The 23198-nt window shown below is 42.1% G+C and overlaps 3 protein-coding genes across 6 annotated transcripts; all 3 read right to left on the reverse strand.

Moving 5' to 3' along the window:
• Positions 1–67: 67 nt before the first annotated feature.
• On the reverse strand, positions 68–10932 carry LOC117772028 (iporin). Of its 4 annotated transcripts, none has more exons than XM_034602950.1 (11): positions 10772–10932; positions 6804–7160; positions 5690–6671; positions 5128–5392; positions 3995–4999; positions 2683–2759; positions 2362–2536; positions 2145–2250; positions 1998–2044; positions 1120–1801; positions 68–985 (listed from the first exon to the last, which is right to left on the reverse strand). In XM_034602950.1, exons 2-11 carry the CDS (start codon positions 7103–7105, stop codon positions 874–876), a joined length of 3753 nt encoding a protein of 1250 aa, XP_034458841.1. In that variant the 5' UTR covers positions 7106–7160; positions 10772–10932; the 3' UTR covers positions 68–873. The 4 variants fall into 4 exon arrangements, with proteins under 4 accessions (XP_034458841.1, XP_034458842.1, XP_034458840.1 ...); XM_034602951.1 differs by having other exon boundaries at positions 5128–5344; positions 10633–10932; XM_034602949.1 differs by having other exon boundaries at positions 10633–10932.
• A 909-nt stretch (positions 10933–11841) lies between these two features.
• On the reverse strand, positions 11842–13364 carry LOC117771821 (liver-expressed antimicrobial peptide 2). Its single transcript, XM_034602604.1, has 3 exons — positions 12945–13364; positions 12689–12828; positions 11842–12405 (listed from the first exon to the last, which is right to left on the reverse strand). Exons 1-3 carry the CDS (start codon positions 13056–13058, stop codon positions 12372–12374), a joined length of 288 nt encoding a protein of 95 aa, XP_034458495.1. The 5' UTR covers positions 13059–13364; the 3' UTR covers positions 11842–12371.
• Positions 13365–13854: 490 nt separating this feature from the next.
• On the reverse strand, positions 13855–23093 carry scarb2c (scavenger receptor class B, member 2c). Its single transcript, XM_034602603.1, has 12 exons — positions 22854–23093; positions 21267–21424; positions 20494–20638; positions 20186–20377; positions 19995–20086; positions 19110–19229; positions 17859–18037; positions 17630–17748; positions 16224–16297; positions 15747–15798; positions 15366–15518; positions 13855–15000 (listed from the first exon to the last, which is right to left on the reverse strand). Exons 1-12 carry the CDS (start codon positions 22974–22976, stop codon positions 14962–14964), a joined length of 1446 nt encoding a protein of 481 aa, XP_034458494.1. The 5' UTR covers positions 22977–23093; the 3' UTR covers positions 13855–14961.
• Between the last annotated feature and the right edge of the window lie 105 nt (positions 23094–23198).

Raw genomic sequence — 23198 nt, forward strand, 5'->3', positions numbered from 1 at the left:
CATGAAAACATGTATGACACACTAATACATTCAAACACAGATAAACTGCATACAAGAAGAAGACAGGTAAATATATTAGTTCTTTATTAACAGAGTTTGATTGTCACTGGGCATTAGAGGAAGCATTCAGAGGCTGAGGAGAAAATACTGTGGTATAATATCACAGACTTCACATTACTCAATGCAGGGAACATATTTTTCTTACTTCTTATCCAACTATCAGTCTATCAAAATATAGCTTACACACATCTAAGTACCTGAAACAGCCGGACGATGGCTGACAGTTGTGTAACTGAACAAACCTCACATGAACATACTCATTATAACAAACTATTGCACACATTTGAAATTCTAGTGCCAGAAATGTTTCCAGAAGCTCATTCTACGGCTATAAAAACATTTACAAGAGAATAACAAAAGAAACACAGAAGCACCTATAGCAGCCGACTGCATGTTTTTCAACTCATGCACCTAAAGTAAATCCATGCTTGGAATTTGCTAAAAAAAACAAGTCGATAAAAATCACTGACACTACAAGAGGTTGGCGTGTGGCACATTTGCCACTTTAACAGTGTATTGCTTTCTTTCTTTTTTTCCAGACGATCAATAAGAGGAAGGATAGAGACTGACAGTGTAATATGAGAAATTTATGATTTTGTACCACATGAATGTTTAACAGTCTACTTTGGGTCAATATTCACATTTTATGATTGATTTTTGCCCTCAAGGAAAACAGATTAGAGTAACAGAAGTGACTACTTACAGTTCCTCCACAGGGCAGGTGCAAACTGAGGCTTTGGCTCTCATTCATCAGGAGGTTGAAACTTTTGTTACTACAGTAAATAGGCCTTCACCCATAGGGGGCGTAAGTTTTCAGTAGTCCTTGGTTTTGTTTATCTGTGCTGCTACTATCTTCATTGACTTTATGGATTGAGCCAACAGTCCAAGCTGCGATCTGTCCAAATGAAGCCACTGTGATGGTCGTCTGAAATCAATCACACAGAAACGTCATGAGAACATTGTCAAACTTTCATCGATCTAAGAAAGAAAAACTGATTAAAGTAGTTTAAAAATCAAAGAACAGAGTCTGTGCTTGTTTTGATTGAACATGGTTCTCACCTTCTGGTTTGTGCTCCGATGGGACTCTGAGAAACTGTCTCTGCTCTGCTGGAAGAATCGGCCGCTCCAAACAGTTTGGCCCAGCGCAGCCCCCCCTGACAGGGGCTCTCCACCTGGACACAAGCTGATGCATTCAGGGTCCCATTGTCTTTATCTCTCCTCTTCTCTTCTTGCTTACTGTCCATACTTATCTGAGACCAAGTATCTGCATAATTCTGGCTGCAGTCCTCCCCTTCAACCACACCATCCACGAGGTCAGGCTCTTTCTGGCACCACTCTGGAATAGGAGCTAACCATGGGCTCCTGTTGGCCTGCGTCCCTCCACATTGCAGCTTGATGGAGCTTGAATTGAGACGACTGGGTGACTCTTGGTGATGCACACCTATGTGTTGTGACATCTTGGTTTGCTGACTGATGTAGCTGCTGTCCACCTTTCTGTCGGCTTGCAGAAGTGGCCAGTTGGTCGCTAGGAGGGCTGAGCACGGCTGAGGTGGGGAGACCCCCTGCTCCTCGGGACACAGCTGTCTGTTACACAACAGTCGGGGCTCCAGGAGCAGGTTGAGGTCAAAGGGCAACACGGAGAGCGGCTGCAGCAGAAGCAGCAGTTCCTGAAACAAGGGCTGACACTGGCCCAGGGACATTGACAGGAACCCCCAAGAATGGTAGTTTGTTGTTATTAAATCTGTGGAGTTCAGAACATACACAATAATTTGTCTCAATAAGTCAAAACTCTTATTTATAATTATTTAAGGGTCTAAAGGGATGCTAACGGAGGTGTGTACTTCAGCAAAATGCTAAACACAGCATGCTAACATGGTCACAACGTTACAAGTGACGCTGCCAGTTTGAAAAACAAACATTAAAGTTGGTTCACTCACTTTTTTGACTCTGAAAGTGACTGAGCCAGAATTCCAAAGCCCTTAAGCTGAAAAAGAGCAAATCAAAATCAAAAGATATAAAGGTTTTCATCTACAGTAATTTTTATTAGCATCATTTAGCATCACTAAGTCCCAGATGGTCCTTACTTAAGCAAACCCATTATGAAGGCCCTCATTCTCATACAGTGGCTGGAGAGCTGGGGACATTGTTTGATTTTGGACACCAGGCTGTGGAGGACTCTGGTGGATGGACCTGTCAACATCAAAGAGAGTTCATCAAAGAGCCCACAACAAGGGCTGTTACATTCATGACAGTCGCTTTGAATCACATTCACTTCATTATGCTTTAACTACTCACAAATACCTATTCTTGTAGAGATGTCCACCAGCGTCCAGGAGTGGTTTCGGCGCTGCCCGATGATGAGATCCAGTTTGTGATCCCTGAGCCCGTCCTCTAAAATATTCTGGATCGTCGGACACAGATGCTCCAGGACCAGACCTGCAATGGTGGGACTCCAAGAGCTGTTCCCCAGACGCATCTGTGCCAGAGAGATATAAATATGATACAGCACATCTCCTGCTGACTCAGGTTATTTGACTCCAATCCTATAATGTAAGTAATGGCAGTTTGGCGCTCCTCCATTGAGTCACATCGCTCGAGGGGCTCAGCTCTGCCGGTTCATACCTTTTCTTCTGGGTCTCTGCTGCTGCCAAAATGAGCCATGATCAAATCCACCGCTCTGCTCACAGATCTGAGCAAACCTACAGACAATAGACAACAAAGAGGTTTTGACAGGTTGAAATTATAACTGATGCTTCATGCATTCTAAAAGTCTAGCGATGTAATTACCCCCGCCAAGGAGGTTATGTTTTTTTGTGGGTTGGTTCTATGTTCGTTGGCAGGATAACACAAAAACTACTCAACCGATTTCCGAGATTTCCGTACATCATTGCAAGAAGAACCTGTTAAACTCTGGTGCTAATCAGGATCAGGAGGCTGAGATAATCATTCTGATGTTAAATATACTTGTCTGTTTAGGAGAGTGCAATGTGGTGCGGATCCAAATAAAAATCAGGATCTAAATGATTTAAATGTGGTTTCATAAGGGGAGCGAGGGCTGAAAGTCTTATTATTCTAGAATAAGCTGTTAACCTGTTTCCAGTGCAAATCAACTTGTTTCAAGAATCTTCCACAATATTAATTTTAGTGCAGCGATTTTATATCTATCTTAACAGTGTCATCAGATTTATTTTTTACTTGAAAGACTCCTTAATAAATTAAATGAATTTTTTAAAGATTTTCCTTATGAACTAGGTCAGTGGAAAGATGAAAGAGAGAGAGCGCTTTCAGTATTTAACCTATTGCTGGAATGCAAATGTGAACGAGAGCAGAAGATAATTGAGTCAGTTTTCCATTTCAGCAGTGACCCTGATTGAATTGCCTCCCTCACAGTCTGCCTTTCTTCATCTCATGGCTAGCCTCTGCAAATGTCACGGTGAATTCTTTATGCATGTTGACGCTGCCTGCAGTGCTGCACCACACTACCTCTCCACCGCTGCTGCAGATACCTCCACGGACAATCCCCCATCTCAGGGTTCACACTTATGTAATTACATTGGCACCAAGATTCCATATGGCAGCACTGAAACAAAATGATTAGGTGCGTAATAAATCATTAGCACCGTTTCTACCGCATCATTCTCCCTCTCGCTCTCTTGCAGCCTCACTCACATAGGCTGCAGAGCAGGAGGCTCAGCCAATCCCGAGCAGGGAGAGTTAAAAATAGGTCATGTTTGAAAGAAAGCCCCTTCAGGGTATTGAAGGCACTGCTGCAGCACAGTGAGATTTTATTGCTGTTCTCAGCGGCTCATCACTGAATAGCCAATCCAATTACGGTGGAATCCTTGAGTCGTTCCTGCAACCGAGTCACTTTTTACCCCATTCAGATTCTTATGTGTGTCATACGCTAGTGTGTCAGTGATGAGTTGACCCTCACCTCTCCTCTGAAGATGGCTGATAGACAGGGACTCATACGATGTTTCAGGCGAGAGGCAGAACTCTGTTGGCGGCCTGTCGCTCAGGATCAGAGATTCACTGTGCTGACTCTGACTCTGTCTCCCACTGTGCCCGGCAGAGTCCTGCATTTGCTGTGGATGGAGGCCAAACGCAGCAGAGGAGAGCAGAGAACTCAAAGAGGAGAGAGGAGTGACCGAGGAGAGGGCAGCTGTGAAGCTCCCGTGGAAAAAGCCAGAGTCGGCTGAAGGTGTAGCTCTGCGATGTGGCAGTTTCTTTTCTGTTTGTGAGAATGTGGGGGTGGATGAGGAGACCTGAAGGTTTGGGTGACGTGTATCAGTGGTTAGGGGTAAAATGGGGGGTGTATGAGAGAATATTGAATGGTAGGAGGTGTTGTTCTGGGGCTGATGGTCGACGTAGCTCTGCTCAGGGGTGAGCTCGATCAGGTCCTCGCAGGTGGGAATTTTAACTCGGCTCGACTGATTTGGAGCCGAGGTCAGATTTAAACAACTGTTAGTCTGAGTTGTGCCTGAGCATGTTTTATCCAGCTCCTGACTCGACCTGGGCTTTGGGCTGGTGTGAGATGGACCCAGGCTGCTTTTTGATGTGCACGGACTGACACGTCCTTGGCTTCTGCTGGCCTGGCTCCACGTGTGTCTGCGGCCGAAGCACTCCGGGCTCGGCGTGCAGGTGGAGCAGGTATCAGAGCTTGACGGGGCTTCAAGGAAGATGGGGCGGCGACTGCTCGTGGGCGATGGCTGAAGATTAGAAAAGCACCGACTACTTTTGCCCTTGCCCTTGCGGCCGGGCTCGGAGCTGCTGGACCTGCTGCTCTTTTGGTTGATGTACTGCTCCAGGAGACAGCCCAGGTGCTGCGCCTGAGTCTGCTGTTTGTCCGCGGGACTCAGAACGAAGGGCTGAATGGGCAGCGAGGTCGGCCTCTGGGCTTTACTGTAGCGCACCAGTGCGTTTTCCAATGAACACGCGCCTAGGAGGAGGTAGAGAGGATAAGAGAAAGAGAAACAGATTTAAGATTTTACACTGAACAAAAACTGCTTCATCTTTTTCTGATATCTTTGCATGGGTATGTGCTTTGTGTTCCCCCGCTTCCCTTACCCTCCTCAGCAGCGTCAGTATAACAGTGCTCCCGGTTCAGAATCCCAGATGGCTGAATGGACGCATCACTTGTGTTTTGGCCTTTCCTGCTCTGTGGGCTACACGGGCTGGGGCACAGTGAACAGGGCGTGCGGCAGAGGTCCTGGATGCTGTCTGTATGTTTCCTCCTGCAGAATCCTTTGTCAGTGGAGGTGGAGGCAGCCTGGTAATCATCGGTCTGGAAGTGGGAGGAGAACATGTTTTCTTTTTGTTGATCAACTTTGTCCTGAAAGGAAGAGAAAAAATAGAACTGCTTTAATTTATAGAAGCAAATCAACACTTTTAAGCCTTTTAAGCCTTTATAAAGGATTATACTGTCAGGTATAACTAAAAGCTTTATTCATTTACTAATGCTGTACAGATCTATGATAACCTAGGCTGCAAAATATTAATAATCACTCATTGTTTCTCTTTAGGGGAAATCTGTATCTAGTGGATTTAAATGTGGTGTTATAAGGGGACTGTTGCTTGGCAGATGTATCCACTCTACTGCACACAGTACGATCAGAAGTGTATTAATTACCTTCTTCTCTTCTTTGTGAGGTCCTTCTTTCACATAATGGATGAAGAGGTGCTCAGAGGGAGGGAGGGGGCTGCTTCTGCTCGGACCCTCTGGGCAGCTGTTGACGCTGGACCAGGCCGGGCTGGGCGACTGGGAGGAGAGGTCGCAGGTCACAAGCTTGTAGTACTTCTGATTGGTCTCAATGGCCAGTGTGCTCTGGCTTTGTAGACAGGCAGTCAGGTCTGATACCTCCAGAGAGGAGAGACCCGGGGGCAGCGGCTCCAGGGAGAACAGGTTACAGTTAGAGTCGAGGCCCTGAGGTGACCAGCGGGAAGCAGAGGGCGTCAAGTCGACCTCATCTTTTTGGGGAGAGTTACCCGTCATGTCAGCTTGTTGGAGGTCCTCGGTCCGAGTCTGGGGGACAGGATGGAGGTTGAGGAACACAGATCCCTCATGCGACTGAGATGGGGGAAATGCAGGACTGCTGAGGTCACGAGGTGTGGCGGGGTTGTTGCTCCGGTTGTACATCGTGCAGAAGTTAACCAAGACGCCATCTGAACTGTTGCAGGAAGAGTCGCTGACATACTCTGTGTTAGACATCACCTCCGGGGAACATTTGTGTCTGTCGGAGTCCTGCTCTCCACAGGCCATCCTCGTGACACCAGATCTGTTCACATGAGAGTCCAGGGGGTTGGGCTGGTTAGACAGCCACTCTTGGTTGCTCTCAATTCCCAGCACGGTCCCTTCCTTGCCCCATTCACCCTCCATGTCTCCAAGGGGCACGGCGTAATGTCTGGCACCATTACTCAGTGGCCAATTAGAATTTCCATGCAAAAGAAAAGAGGAGTCCTCGTGATATCTGTGCAGATTATCTCCATCGCTATCCTCATCTTCCTCATCCTCATCGAGCTGTGTGCAGGGAAGGAATGAGTTGTGCGACCTCACACTGCCTCTCACCTCAGAGCTTTCCTTCTTCAGGTAGGAGCTCGTCTCCTCTGGTGACAAACTCACACTGCCTCTCACCTCAGAGCTTTCCTTCTTCAGGTAGGAGCTCGTCTCCTCTGGTGACAAACTCACACTGCCTCTCGTCTCAGAGCTTTCCTTCTTCAGGTAGGAGCTCGTCTCCTCTGGTGATGAGGTGGAGTCGTATCTCCCGCTGCTGTCGCTGGCCCCCCCCTCCTCCTCTGCTCGGTCCTCATTGAGTCTGCTGTAGCTGCTGGAGAAAGGTCTCCTGCCACCGACGAAGCCTTGTTCTCGGTTGAGCGAGTCTTGCTCTGGGAGCGACACAGCTCGGGTCAGGCCTACGGCGCACAGACGGCCGGACCTCTTGGCCGAGCTGCACAAGTCCTGGACAGGAAGTTGCCATGTGGGAAGCTGGACCACAGGGAAGTGGCACGCTATCAGGGTGTCGCCTGAGAGACTGGATGCTCCAATCATAACGCTGGATGAGGTTGGACCAAGGAAACTGGCTCCATGTTCCTAAAATTAAATCCTGCAAGAACACAATCACTTGTAAGTGTAGTAAAAATAGACGAGTAGAAAATAGAGACTTTACTCTTGCTGCACATTCAGATCAAGCACAGGCTGGTTGTCGAAATCTGATAAAAAATCCATGAGAACATAATGAGAATTAAAAATGGATATAATTCAAACGTTTAATGGATCTTTAATACACTTCCTGAGGCTCATCAGACATTATCAGCAGTGCAGAATTCTTCATGCAATGATAAAGTTGAACTGAGGGATTCTATGAGGGAGGAGGTGACATTATTTCCAATTTGATTTCCTAAAATTTCAACATTTTGAATTTTGTCCTGACAATGGTGACATGCTGCATGTAAATGTTATTTGTATAAATCATTTACTTGTTTTTGGTGTTTGCTGCATATGAAGTGTTTGTTTTTATCTCCCTGTGAGTCGGCTGCTGGGTTTTCTGGCCTCAGTGATCTTTGTAATTCAGGTCTCATCACAAACACACATTCATGAGTGAACACGACTTCTGTAGGTGTCAAAAATAATCCAGTGGCTTTTCTAGCTGCAGAGCTGAAACAAGCTCAGCGCCTCAGGGATCCAATTATTTTTTTTAAGTGGTTAGTGAAGAAAAATGTGTGTTTAATTCTGGCGTAGGAGCTGCAGACAGAGCAGAAAAAAGATAAATATCTAGAGAACACCTGAAGACTCCAGCTGTCCGAGTCTGCTCCATCACTTCACTTCACTGGTCCCCCAGTAAAACTGTGTTTTCTGCATCTGGCCCTCAGCCCCCAACACAGCCAAACCTCCACGATTCAGTCAACCATTTACTAACTCCTCCTCTCGCTGCCTGAGCCAACCAGCATCTCTCCCTCTTACTCAGCTGCTCTGTAACTAGGGCAGCTGCACTGCAGAGATGCTCCGCTGGCTCTGCTGAGAGTAAATACTTTTCCACATGAGTTTAGTTAAAGCCAAGAGTCGTAGTCACACATACTGCTCCTGATTGGAGACGCACCACGCTTAGTAACATCATAGTAAACGTCATCTCATCATGAAATGCAACAAAAAGATCATTTCCAGGTAAACAGGTGATTAGAAAACATCAGGAAGCTGGATGTGAAATATTTGATGACACTTAATCTTAGAGAAGAAGAAAGCAAAGTGAATAGAGATCATTCATGTCATTAAATATTATTAGTGTTGCTAGGATACAATTACCACTCTTTTGATACCTGCCTTCAATGGTAATACATAACCCTGACGCTGTGTTACGAATTTAAAGTAGATGGAAAATCATGTTTGAGATGAAATATTTTAGATGGAATTTAACCTTCATTTGTGTCACAGGCATCAGTTCAGGGCTGTTAAACCGCTGTGCTACTGTCTGCAGCCACATGATGTGTAAACAATCTAAACATCTGGCACAGACGACCATGAGGATTGTAATCCTCTTTATCGTCACGCCGCTACAATAACAACAGCCTTACCATGGCAACAAAGAGTCAACACGTCAATAACATGCTCACAGGCAGTAACGCACATTTACAGAACCCTCTCATCATGAGCACCAGCCATGATAAATCTGGTTAATCAGTGTTTACGGTGCAATGTTAACACAAAAACCACAGAACAGACAGATTCATTCTTGAATTTCATTTAATTTAATTTAATTCTCTTAAGCTGAAAATCCCAAACATTTGTCTCTAGTTTTATTTTAAATACATATAATGATATTCATGTTGCTTTGAGGTGCAGGGCAGATTATTAGTGCATCCCTCCATCACCAGAGGGGTTTTATTCTGCACTGTAAAGCATAAAGATCAATACTTTGATCCAATTCTTTTTGCTGTGTAAAATGTTTTTGCTCAGACCTGCCATTTCATGAAGGGGATCTATCAAAATGATGTAAAGAAAACCACGGTTGTGTTCTTGTGATCTGAAAACTGAGGCACTTTTGAGGATTTGTGTCTCTCTTTCTCTCTGTGTGTGTGTGTGTGTGTGTGTGTGTGTGTGTGTGTGTGTGTCCATTCTTCCCTTTTCACTGGCCCCTAATCACAAAGTTGGTGTCTTGTCCTCGAGCCTCACTCTGAAGCCAACACTGCTCCTGACGTGTATGTGGAAAGAATTAAAAAAATGTGTTTTTCTCATGATCATCATAATAAAATCAATATGTTAACATGTAATTAGTGCCTCCTGTAATGTGTTATGATGATATGATTGAATCTGGATCCATCCGTTCTCTGCGTATTGTCACAGTTCAACAGTTCAGCTCCACAGGAAACTAGGACACTGTGACTGACGAGTCGTCTGCAGAGGACTAACAATTTCACTGCAAAGCGGATACGACTCCTGCGTGTTTCATCGCTGCAGGAAGTCCCCTAAACTTGCAGCATTAAAATCCATGGCACAGAACTCTGTCGTCTGGATACTGGAGCGCACTGAGATGGTTGTGATGAAGGGAACTACTTCACTGGAAATGTCTGTCAGGTCGACTCAGTCGTCTTGAAGGAGGAGACTGTGGGTCTGTGAAGAGGCGTCTGACTTTCTGAGTGTCTGAGTCTCTGTTCTTGTTGTCGTGACAGACTCCGACCGTGATGCTGCTGATACGTCACTACAGCTCAACTTTCACTCACAACTAAGTGACAGTGTGTGTGTGTGTGTGTGTGTGTGTGTGTGTGTGTGTGTGTGATTTCATTTCCTCATTTTTGTTACCTCGTTGGGACCTTTTTGAGCTTGTCAGGGTGGAGACCTGATGGGGACCAAGGCCCAGTGCTAATAGGGCCATTTCTGAGGTCCTGGTTAAGGTGGTAAGATGTGAATTGTGGTTAGGTTAGGGTTAGGCATGAATTGGTCCTGGTTATGGATAAGGTTAGGCATGAATTAGTCATAATTATGGTTAAGGTTAGGCATGTATAGGGCCTGATTAGGCATGAATTGGTTCTGGTTAAAGTTTAGCATGTATGGATCCTGGTCCTGGTTAAGGTTCGGCCTGTATTGGTCCTGGTTAGGCCTGTATTGGTCCTGGTTGAGGTTAGGCCTGTATTGGTCCTGGTTAGGCCTGTATTGGTCCTGGTTGAGGTTAGGCCTGTATTGGTCCTAGTTGAATTTGGGCCTGTATTGGTCCTAGTTGAGGTTAGGCCTGTATTGGTCCTGGTTAGGCCTGTATTGGTCAGGGATAGGTTAGGGATGAGGTTTTGGTTAGGCTGCCCACAATGAATGGAACAAATAGCTAATAAGGATAGCTGGGCAAACTGTGTGTGTGTGTGTGTGTGTGTGTGTGTGTGTGTGTGCGTGCGTGTGTGTGTGTGTGTGTGTGTGTTTTGGATTTCATGAAGAGAATGATTTTCAAATAAAATGTTAAAAGTGGCTAAAGTAGGACAAGTTTGCACACAATACAGAAGGAGCAATTCATGACAAAAGTAGCATCATCATCATCATCATCATCATCAACAACACACACACCCTCCTCCTCATCCTCTCAGATAAACACGTACCTGGGAGCAGTGCTCAGTCTGAGGTGATATCCCTCCGCTCCACTCTGCTGACTCTGACTTGCAGGTGCGGTTCGGTCCAAAATACGCAACCAAACATTTATAATAAAAATTAAAAAAAACATGCGCGAGCTCGACGAACCTTTGACGTCAGAATAAGCGACAAAGAGCAGATGCTTCCAGCTGTAGAACCAGATGTGTTAACCCGGTACTTAGTGAGTGTCACACCGCGGAGCTGCACCGTGGAGCCGGTTCTGACTCTGAGGTCCGGGGAGAAGCTGCGGTCCCGATACCCACGCCGGCTGATGGAGGTAACGCGTCATCGCGTCTTTAGCCAATGAGAAGAGAGCGAGAGAGAGACGTCTCTGCCAATCAGAGCATCCAAAACACCAGGCAAGAGAAAAAAGGCTGTAAACACCATATATTCATGTTTTGTATAAAATAGATAAATATAAATAGTAAAATATAACCAACAGCCTAAGAATAACAAATATAAAACATATACACCATTTAAAAAAAATGAAAATGAATTCATGAATTAATTGTATTTATTTATTGTTGTTTCTTTGTCTTTTAGAGGCAAAACACAGCTTAAAAACAAAAACATAATGATTAATTCTAACAGTATAACATTCTGGTCATGTTACTGTTCATTATCTGGCAGTATTCCTCAGTTTCTTAATATTTGCAATAAGACTAGTTTAATATTCGCAATTTAAAATGAATAAATCAATGAATTGTATTTATTTATTTGGTGGCAATTAAAAAATGCATAAATGAGGCATAAAGCCACATTAGTGTGATTAAAGAAACATAAGTTTAAATCAAAAACAACTTCATTCTACCACTATAACACTTTTACTCTTCATATTTTCTCATTTTCATCTTTATAACTGATGAAAATTAATTAATTTCACTTTTACCTTTTTAATTTGTTGATTCAATATCAGTTTATAAATGAATACAGTGTAAAGTATTGATTCAATATTAGTTCATATATGAATATTAATACAGTGTAAAGCTCAGTGCTATAACATTACAATGGGCTGATGCATTATTCAGCTCAGTGAACCTGGCTCAGTGCACCCCCCAGTGGTAAAAATGAACGGTCAGCTATTCCTTTTAGCATCTCCAAAATGCAATATTAAATATGTTGATTTGATTTCATCATTCTTGGTGTTTTATTATTAACCAATACTTTATTCCCAAGTTATTTCATCGCACTAAAAGGATAAAAATAACTATTAATAATTATTTTATTAGATTTTTTTTCATAGTTAAAGACAAACAAAGTTTGGGGCAAAGAAAACTCTTAAGATGCATATATATGTATTTGTATAGTATATTTGCATATTTATATTTCTTACAATATGTACAAATAAATACCAACATGAACCAATAAACTCAAACATTGCATGAATATTTATATTTTGTATTAAAATCATGTTGCAGATGTGAACAACCTGTCTATGGACTTCAGAGAAACAATAAAGATCAATATCAATGGAGGTGGAGACATTTTACTGTTCATGTGGATCCAACTTTTACAGCTTGTTTTTGCTGCGGCACCACATCAAAGGACTCTGACTGATAAACAGGATCCAACACATCATCAGTTCAGGCCAGAATATCAGAGCAAACATTTCAGGATTCATTTCGACGAAGGTCCCTTCAGTCCATAAGACGGATGTTTGTTTTGCAGACAGTTTCCCTGATGGAGTTGTGTTGGTGTATCTCTGTCTTCAGATGGAGATCCAGAAGGAACAGATATTGTTCCTGTGGAGATAAGGAGCAGCTTTATTGCACTGACTTTATTACACCATGTGAAATGCACGTGGACACAACTACACACGCTGCACAAATATAGTAAAGAAATGGATGCATGAAAGTCAAGGAAAGGAATATGTCTATTTAAAATTGTATAGTGTCATTTGATTGCAAAACATTTAAGATTCAGATTTCCTGATGTTAGAAGCCTTTGAACATATAAATAAAAATCTTGTGACAGTTATCTGTGAGTGGAAAAGTCTGAAAGCGCCACACGTGTGCCCGGCTCTACCTGCAGTATTGTGTGGCACACTCGGACTGATCTCTGCAGCTGGCCCCGACGGCCTTCATGCTGTTCCAACGCCACAACAGAGATCGCTTTGTCCGCACGATCAAACCATTCCAGTCTTCAGGCAGAGGCAGGCAAGAGACCTTCAAAATCAAACATAAGACCCTTTAGGAGCTCATGATGACCCTCATGATACAGTGTGGTATTAAAATCACAAACTGCAGACATGGAAAAGAATCTGCTCTGTATATGAACTTACCTGGACGGCACAGATCAACGACAGAAGAGCTGTAAGAACAATGATTTTCTCCTGAAGAGTCCTCATGCTGGATGCAGGTCCTTGGAGAGATGCAGGCCTGGTGTGCTGCCCCATGCCACTTGTATTTAAGTCTTTAATCGGGTCGGGGAGGAGTTAACCTGTGACAGATTTTACAGATTCATTCTGAGGGCTGAAGTTTGGCAGAAAAAGTGACCTGAAGTCAAAGCCAACTATGCAGACGTCTCTGCCTGGTGGTAGTTATCAGTTTTATAAAGACAACAGAGGTTTATCTCCAGGGAGCCAAAGTACACTTTACCCTGGTAATTGAGGGCAATTCCACGTCGGAGGTGTCGAACTGAAACCTTTAACATAGGTCATGAGCTGCAGACATTCTCGCTTTGACCTCACGCCTGGAGACTCCATTCATGCGAGATGTGCACTCAGAGAGCGATCACCTCCACCAAGGCCCCACAGACCCTTCAAGAAACCACATTTAAATTCATCCAAATAAATACAAGATTTTTATTTGGATCTGCACCCAAATGCAAACATTTATAAATACTAGTCTCCTGAACAGGTCAGATTTTTTTTAAATCAAGATCCATCCACTTTCCTGCCGAGTTAGACGAGATGGAGACGGTCTACAGCCATGAGACAATTAGCTTAGCCTGGCATGCAGTGGAAACATGTCTTTCAAAATGCTCCACTAACTATTAGTTCTATTAGATGATTCATCCGTCTAAATCAATAGGTGTGTGTGTATAATTATTTCAACACAAATTTCCGATATCTGCAGACTCGTCATAAAGCTGCAGACCAAGAGTAAAAAGGTGACGATACGGCATCTTATCAAGTCGTGTCACTTTTGACGCAACGTCCGGGTAGGAAATAGGAAACACACCCGCATAGATTTAATGAATCACACAGTTTATTGAAGTAGTGACGAGACATTGTGCAAAGTGATAGATATGTGACCTGTTAGGAGTAAACTGTTATTACATACTGAGTTAAATATGTAGAAGCAGAAGTGTAAACATGATCTTTAACGTACAAGACAAACGTCACAACATGAGACAAGCTTGACAGAGGTGCGTGTTGAACAACGGTTAAAAACAGTACATTATAAATATATATATATATATATATATATATATACATATAATAGCCAAATAAAAACTAAGCCTTTCCCCTGAAACCTTTAAATGAAGCAATGTGATAAAATGTCTAGAAAGTGCAGGCATTAACCACACAAACCATAGACCAAGCCTAGTGGTTTTGAAAAAACATTATGAAATGGCATTTGGCAAACATTTATCAGTAGTGTCTCTAGCAGGAAGCGGTTTATACACTGACTTTAACATAATATCAGTAGAATGAAAAATCACACATTCATGCCAACATGTTGGAATTAGTGGGTGAAACTACGAGGATATTCCATCACGAGATGAGACAAACTGAGCCTTTATTTACCGCTAATGTTGAAGTAATACTATTTGGCTGTCGGAGTATTTACATGTTGATTACTGTGTTTTCACTGAAAGCTACGATCGAGAACTTGTTTTCAAAATGAAACTCATCTGGTTCACGTAGAACTGCAGACACGTCTCAACAAAAAACATCCAACTGAACTTTCTCCAGACATCAAACTCCTTCGATATCAACATGACACTGGATCTAATTTAGAATTTGTCTGAGGATTTAATCTGTTCAGGTTTAAAATCCCATACTTATAAATAAAATCAAAAACACTCAATTAAAGAACCTAATATATAAAAAAGGGATTTAAGCATCATCACTAATTAAAACATTAGTTCCAACCGAGCAACAAACAACACAAAAGACTTCTTAAACCATTGATTAAAATAATACAGGAATCCTATTTTACAATGGAAACTGTGAAACTGTTACTGGGGGGTTAATGGTTAAAACCCTTAGAGCCGCTGAACTGTTGAAATGTTGAAATGTTGAATTATACTGAGAACATGGCAGCTGTCGTCTTTTCACTTGCAGTTTGGTGCTATGATGAGAGCAGCGGCTCTCGTTCAGCAGCTGTGCTCTGAAAAATAAAAAACAGACAAAAGACGGTTAACGCCGATCAAAACCAGATTCTTTCATTACTGTTCTCTGCTGAGTTTTGTCCACATCAACCCGATAGTGATGCAGCACTAAAGGTTATTCCCTCTCTAGGTATTTATATCTGACCGGGATTAAATTTTCATTTTCTCTCTCCCACAGTTTGTGCTTTTCCCTCTGTCATCATCCTGCTAGTATCTCTGACTCCAAACATGGAGGATCCAGATCTGCCACTACAGCTCAACTATTGCTCTGTTTTAAATCAATTTAAATGGAATATTAGAGAGAATGCAGTTTTCACTTCTTTCAAGTTGCTATGTCACAAACTGATTCATGTCAAACACTCACCTCGGGGACCTTGAGTCGACACATTAATAACATGAAGATTCCACCCAGAATGATGCCAAGACCAATCAGCATGAATGGAATGTTCACCACCACATTCTGCTCCACGGCAACCGCCCGCAACTTCAAGACTGATGTGTCGTCAAGGACGACGCTCTGAGACGGGAACAGACAACATCAAAAACACCTCATCAGTCTCAACGGCCATTAGATCCAGAGCAGATGAAGCAAACATTTAAATTTTAAAAGACAAAATCATGTACAGTGTGTATTGAAAAACGAGAGTAATTAAACTCTAATAAGGAATTGATGTGTGTGTGTGTGTGTGTGTGTGTGTGTGTGTGTGTGTGTGTGTGTGTGTGTGTGTGTGTGTGTGTGGCCCACCTCATTTAGGTAAACCACAGGAAAGACCACTGTCCTCACGTTTCCTGTTTGACTGAAAAAATTAAAGAATTCACAATGTTTACCTCTAATATTCATTGACGATGTTCCTGTGAGTAATTTTAAGTTAAAAATAAAAAATGCCATGAAAGTGATATTCAGAAAACAAATGGTGGCTGTATGCGTCACATTATAGTGAACATTACATTTTTCTACATGATATTTGACATCTGCTGTTTCCTCCTTCAGATTCCGGGCAGATGCATAACAAGTGAGTCTCCACTGTCCAAAAGTCCATTCACACTGATGATGGTGGCATAATTGCTTTACACTTATCTTACTGGCAAACCTCCCCACACATAGGTCGTCATTGAGCCATTACAGCTTCCTTCTGAGCCACTATGTTGATGGTTTCTATTAAAAAAAGAAGCTGTATTTCAATTGCTAAGAGGATGGTGATGAAACCCATGAGGTGATTACCTGAAGGCGGGAATTTGCTCGACATACACGTTGATCTGGAGCCGCTTTGCCGCCTGCAGAATGATTCCTGTCAGCTGCAAAACAGAATGAGACTGTCAGGAACAAAAAGGTTTAATGGGAACTCAACAGTGGTGATACGTGTGCAGAACTAACATCAGACTGGTGGATCAATAGTTATTCCTCATCATAGTGCATTCAGTACTTCAACAACAACATATACAGAGATACTCAGTATTATTTCCAAGATCATTAAGTTGCAAATATTTATCAGTAAATGAGTTTTCAAACATATATTCAATGTGACTGTTGTAACAGGAATGTGCCTGCGTACATCTTTATTGTAGGTGGTGTGAAAATCACAGCACTGGTGTTGGTAATTGATTTAGTTTGCTAATACACATGAATATGATCAACCCTGGATTTATGACATGCTTAAAAGAACTTTGATCTGTCGCTGTGATCTCATAGTTGCATCATTAAAATATTGGAAGGAGCATAAACAGTCAAAACAGCAGCTTGTTTACTGGGTTCAAAGACTCTCGAAATTGTTCCACGGTTTGTTTAAAAAAGAAAAAATGAATAAACCATTCCTGAAACATTTCACCCTCCTTTATATTCCTGCAACACAATCCATTTCTTAAAATTTAGTTTGACTGAACAATGCCTGTGTCAATAATAAAACAAAGCAAGCACTGCATTACTGCTAAAGTCTTTGACCTCAAGTTTTTTATAACTGCACAAACATTTGAGACTTGGTCAGTTTCATGCCACATTCAAAGTTGTGTCATATTCAGGAGCAGAAATATAAATTGTTAAACATTTTGTCACAACGGTCAATATCTTCATTCATGTCTGTGGATGTTGACCGGTGGTGCATGATACCACCACTCGCACAAAATACTGCAAAACCAAAGTGAAAATGTATTTTGCACTAAGGTGTTTGATGCGTCACAGAATATGTGATTGTACTTCTCTCACACATTTACTACATTTTAATAGGTAGTTTACGGATTTAAAGATTTGCTTTTCAACTGGTGATGTATTCACAGGTTTAAAATTCTTATAATTCCACACCAGTGAGTAGATATCTGGCTAGATGTCATTCTCCTAAAATGTTTTTTATGATTTTCTGTATCTCAGATTTACCACAGGCTAAACTAAGTGATTATTACACAGGATAAGAGCTGTTGAAGCTTCTCTCTGATGGCAGCCGATTTAATTTTTAACCACTTTTTACAGACGCTTTCACCATCTAGTGGTAGATGAATGTAACTGTCACAAAAACAGATTTCAAACCATCTCTCTACTCCACTGCAACTCATTTTGACTGTAAAATAGTTTAACAAAATAAAAGGCTTAGATAAACAGAGGTTAAACAAATGAAGTGTTTCAGTTGAGCTTCCTACCGGATTGATATCGATGAACGTCTCGTGGTACTCCTTCTTAGGCACCATGCCAAATACATCCTTTATAATTTTCTCATCTGCCTGGTAGAAGTGTGGTGAGGACATAATGATGGGAGCTCCTAAACACAGAAAACAAATTCAGATAAACAACAGCACTGGCCAAACCCCTGGACTACATTTGCCTTAGTGACACAACGAAACCTTGTTCTGTTTTGTATTTTTCATGTACCTTGTTTGCACACACTGACATTCAGCAGCCCGGAGCCCAGGCATTTTCCAGCCGGGACACAGAAGCCGGCGTTTGCTGGGTTCACGGTCATATTGGCAAAAACCTCGCTGGGGGGAACGAAGCGATACCCGTTGACCCCCTTCACGGTCACATCCCCCTCATACAAGGCGTAAAGAGACCTTGGAAACAGAGTCAGATGCTGGTTAATCTTTGCAGGCACAAATACATTCCATGAAGCTGAAAGTGCAACAAAAGTGTGTGTGTGTGGGGGGGTTGTACTCATTTTCTACAGATCTGTGGTGAGCTGATTTACTAAAAACCTGATTACATCCCAACTGCCTCAGAAACTGTAACCCTTCTGTGACGTGCACCTGCTTCACTCAGTTTTGACATATGAAAGAGAGCTGATATTAGTTTCTTTAAGCAGCTCCAAACAGGTATCATCGTAACAGTGACCTCATTAAAGAGCCTAATACTGACCAGCCAGGCCAAACTGGTGCGCTCAATCCAATATCCAGACCTGAATAATACAGGGGGACGGCTTAGGGAGACATTCTTGCGAGTGAAGCTGCTGTACAACTCAAGCCAGGTAGATACGGAAAACCAGAAAAACAATGGTCAGCAATAGAGGAAGCAAAACCCCACAACTAACTGAAGTCACGTTCATATTGACCACTGTGAAAAAGAGGATTTAAGGCTGAGTGGTGCTTAATAGACACAAAACAAACATGAAGAAATAACATAACGTCCAAATCTAAATCCCTTTCAGAGTAAACTAGCCTCAATTCTGCTTTAGGGGACTTTACTTTTAAGAAAACATTCAGCAGCCACCAAGACGCCCATCAAAAACATTTGGGGGTAATACTGTGTATAACAATGAAATCGACATCTGAACATTCTCATCAGATGAATATATGTAATGGTTTGGTGAGTGCTGAGTAACACTGGTGAACACACAGCACTTAGTCTCCGAGCATCGTGGCTCTGAGGCAGTTGTGTAAAAGTGTCCACCTTCTAAAGTGCAGTTTTCTGTCTGCACTTGTCCAAGACATTGTAATGTGAGCTGCACTGAGTTTGTGCTACACTGTCTCTGAGACATATGCTTGTAGCTTGTTTTCGCCGATCACAGGCATGTGCAGTGGAAAATAGTCATTAATATGTGACCCAATGTCCCAACAAGAACCCAGATATCATTTCAGAAAATGTTTGTCCGAAGCCGGCTGAGTCAGGAATCCACATTGTATCACCCACCTGCACAGGTCGGAGGTGAACATGTAGAGGGTCTCGTTCTTGGTGAGGACTGGGTGGAAAAACGCTCCGTTGGTTCCATTGATCATGTTGCACTCATCAGACGTCCACCAGTTCAACGAGCTGTAGACATGCACAATAAAACTCTGATGTAAGTTCTCTTATTGCATCAGTTTTTCATTTATATATTGTGCATTTAAAAACATGGGTGTTGCAGGAATTACGTCGGCCCCAGCACTCAAACAGTTCATCACTTTTTGTTTTGCAGTATGATTGAATGACTGCTCACCAATGTGTTGTCATAAATAGGTTTTAAAGCTGTGTCAGGTTGATATTACGTGATGGGAAGCTTAGCCAAAGCTGCTGCTGCTTTTGCTGAACAGTCGTCCTTTGTATGTTAAAGGAATCGTTCAATATTTCGGTCTTTGTGCTGAGCTTTACTATCCACCTGTAGGTCTGTTTTTAAATGACAGATAAAGGACGAGAGTAGCATCGATCATTAAACTTTACTGACGGAGAGACAACAGAAGAATGTGAAACGCGTGAAAGACTGAGATGAAAGAAAGATCTGCGAGGGTAGAGAAAGACGATGGACTCTGCTGTGAATTTGTGAGATTAAAAACCTCTGAGGAGAGACTGTGAAAGACTTGATGAACGTAAATAATCATTTCATCGACTGATGTGTCAAAGGCATTGAAGAACTAACAGGACACTCACCTTGTGCTTTCTTAATCTCATCAACCAGAGTGAAACGAGCCTTGATCACGTGATACAACCAGGTGCTCACCACACGTTTAAATTCCATGTGATCAATGAATCCTATTGTTTGTATAGAGTGATAGATAATTCTATCATTTTCTCCTGGAGGAGAGTGGATTGAGTGATTACCTTTCCCCGTTCCACGTGTCCACTCTAGAAAAGTCCTTGTAGTTTTGCCGTCCAGTGAAGAAAACATAATCACCATCGTTGGAGGCATTGCTCTAGAAAGAAAATGAATAAAGCCAAGAGTGAAAAGCTGTTCTCATTGTTTAAAACAGTTATTATTGTTATTTCTTTTGTATACAAAAATGTCCTGAAACCTTGGAGAAGAGTCCGAAAACAACATCCACTTCAGGTCTTACAAGGTGGAGGGCTTTGAGCAGGGGGTCCTCGTATCCCCACAGCAGCTCCCCTACTGTGCGGGTGGTGAACAGTTCTTCACCAGTGGACTTCATGTAGGCGGAGATGACATTTGCTTCAAAAGCACTGTCCTTGACCGAATCCATCACCGTCTACAAGGAGGGAGGAAGAAGAGGACTATAGTTAGAAAAATATGACTAAATACAACCATATTATGCTGTGATGTACTAACATATAATCTAGTTAAACACTGGTTTCTGCAGCTCACCATGGCAGGGATGTTGACTGTCCGGATGAGCTCACTCTCTGGACCTCGGGACATGTTCGGCTGGAATATGTAGGTTTTAGTGTTGACTGCTGCTACTTTCGTGTCGTTGTCCAGGAAGTTGACTTGCTCCATCGGTCGATACTCCCTGTGTGGGAAAACCGAACAGTCAACTGGGTGATTCTAAGTATTATTAGTTTGCAATGACAACGAGCTCAAAGTTCAGATCCAAATAAAAATCGGGGTCTAGTGAATTTAAATATGGTTTCGTGAGGGGAGAACATGTGTTGGGCATTGGCGGAGGAATGCGTTCTACTGAGTGCCATTCTATTTTGTCCTAAATCAATCTGTCTGTGGATTTTACAAATATTTAACCAGTGAAAAATGTTAACAAGATCTTGTGACAAAATCTTGCGGTATTCGAATATTCAGAAAAAAATGGGGCTTTCCATTTCGTGAAAAGTACAAATTTTGTGTTTGAAAATGATATTGAATATCCGATTTAACTATAGTGTAATGCATTGGAGCAGAGGTTATTTTCCTTACTGCCTAAACAATTGTTGAGCAATAGTGACAACTTACATCAACACTTTTTTTGACAATTTAGCTTCCTCTGTTCACTCTTGTTAGGAGGCGACATCTTGAGTGCAATAGTTTTAGTTTTCTCTCCTCTGGGGCCGAGTGTCTCTATTCCTATTGTAACGTCTGCACTTCTGTTTTATTGAATAGACGAATAGTGAACAAAAACTGAAGCTTTGCTCCTCTTCCACTTTCACCTGTATGTATACGGTCCAATCTCCACCACAGCAGGTCTGTCCCCATCCAGCACCTCCAGGGGATTGGTCACATTAAAGAAGTAAAACTGCATGTAGATCGGTGCCGGTGGATTTTCCCAGGCCTCAAACGTTTCTGTTCCATTCTCCAAAACTACTTTCTATGGGGGACAAAGGTCAGTGGGTTATTTTTATTGTGCAACAGAACAGACAGACCATCTTGTGCTGACTAAGGTGTCCTCACATCATATGACACATTTGTCATATGATGACGGATGTCACTGCAGCACTGTATCAGCTTTGTTCCGACTTTATCTATAGAAGAGTTGGCTCACAAAACTAAGACTAGTGAAAGTCCTTGATATTTTTGACTCTATTTCCCTCTCAGAACTACCTTATCTCAGAAGTCATGTTTGGTAAAGTCAATGGTTTTGGGCCTTGATATCTTGAACAGTATTTATTTAGGTAGTGAACTTTGTAGGTTGAAAGACAAACATGTTCTTGTTATAACTGGACCATTAAAAGGTTGTACTGCAGCGCACCTATTGGTTTTGTGTAAAGCTGGAGATTTGGAAAGAGAAACCTCATATTTCCTAAGTGAGATTGGAATTAGGGGCAAAATAAACATTTATGGCACCAATATGATACCACACCTTGTTTTAGTATTGATTTCATTGTGTTCATTTGTGGTGGAGACCTCACATATTGGCATATATGTTAGAAAAGGCTTTTAAATGACTTTGAATTACAGAAAACACGTTTGTCTTCAATCCTATAAAGTTTGCAGAGACTGGGAGCAACAGTTATACCACATGTTGAATGACTCAGACATTTTTAAAGCTATGAACATGAATCATCTAGGGCAGAAAAATATGACCTCATAGGATTGGAACAGGGATATTTTACTGGCATTGGTTTTGGGACCCATTTATAATATAAACAATATCTGGCTTTAAATAAACCAAACCAGTGATCATGTGTAATTACTCCATCGTATGTGATTTAGGTAGCATGTGTATCTGTGGCTTCATGTTATATTGTGTATTGATGGTAGGTATAAAGCACATTCATTATCCATTTATAAATATGATAGATCATTTTATATTATTTCAGTTTAGCTTGTACAACTGGCTATAGAGACAGCAAATGAAAATCAGCTTGTACAACCAACTGGCTGATTTACAGTATTTTATCTGCTGATTAATGAGAACTCTCCCTCTTAAATAAATAAATAAATGGACCCAATTGGATTTTGCTGATCAAATACTTGATTTTAGAGTTAAGACGCATAACTAGTCCTCCTCCATGTTGTTTCTGACTGTACAGATACAGCTGCTCGCACATGTTTAGCTCAACGAGTCTGGAATTCATTTGTATGTGAGTCAAAGGTAAAACGTTCAGGAGCTGCTCGACCACATTTTTCTTAATAGTGAAACTCAAATCAGGGAAATGAAACTGAGCCAGTGTCTCTGCTGTTTGGCCAATTCTAATAAATAATCTAGCATTAGCAACACGATCAGCACAATAACACCTGTTTACTGTGGTTGACGCCTGTTGTTTGAATCTGAGGCTGAAAACTGCGACACTCACCTTTTTGACCATCGACTGCACAAAATGTGGGAACACGTTAGAAAGCACCAAAGCGATTCCAGCGATTAAAAACAACATAGAAAAGACTCCGGTGGAGTAGATGCAACATGATTTGAGGAGCATGATGAGACAGCAGGAAGATCAGTGACACACACACACAGCTTTCTGTAAGAGCTTCCTCTGTGTGTGTGAGTGTCTGAGTGTTTGTGTGTGTGTTGTGTTTGTTTTCATCCCAGGAACTTGCTCAACGAAGCGAAGACACACTTCCGGGACGAAACACTCCCCCTACACCACTTCCGGTTTCCTCGACAGTCGCCTGCTCTCTGAAGCATGAAGTAAACCCCA

This window comes from Hippoglossus hippoglossus, chromosome 12 (genome assembly GCF_009819705.1).
Source record: "Hippoglossus hippoglossus isolate fHipHip1 chromosome 12, fHipHip1.pri, whole genome shotgun sequence".
Lineage (NCBI taxonomy): Eukaryota > Metazoa > Chordata > Actinopteri > Pleuronectiformes > Pleuronectidae > Hippoglossus > Hippoglossus hippoglossus.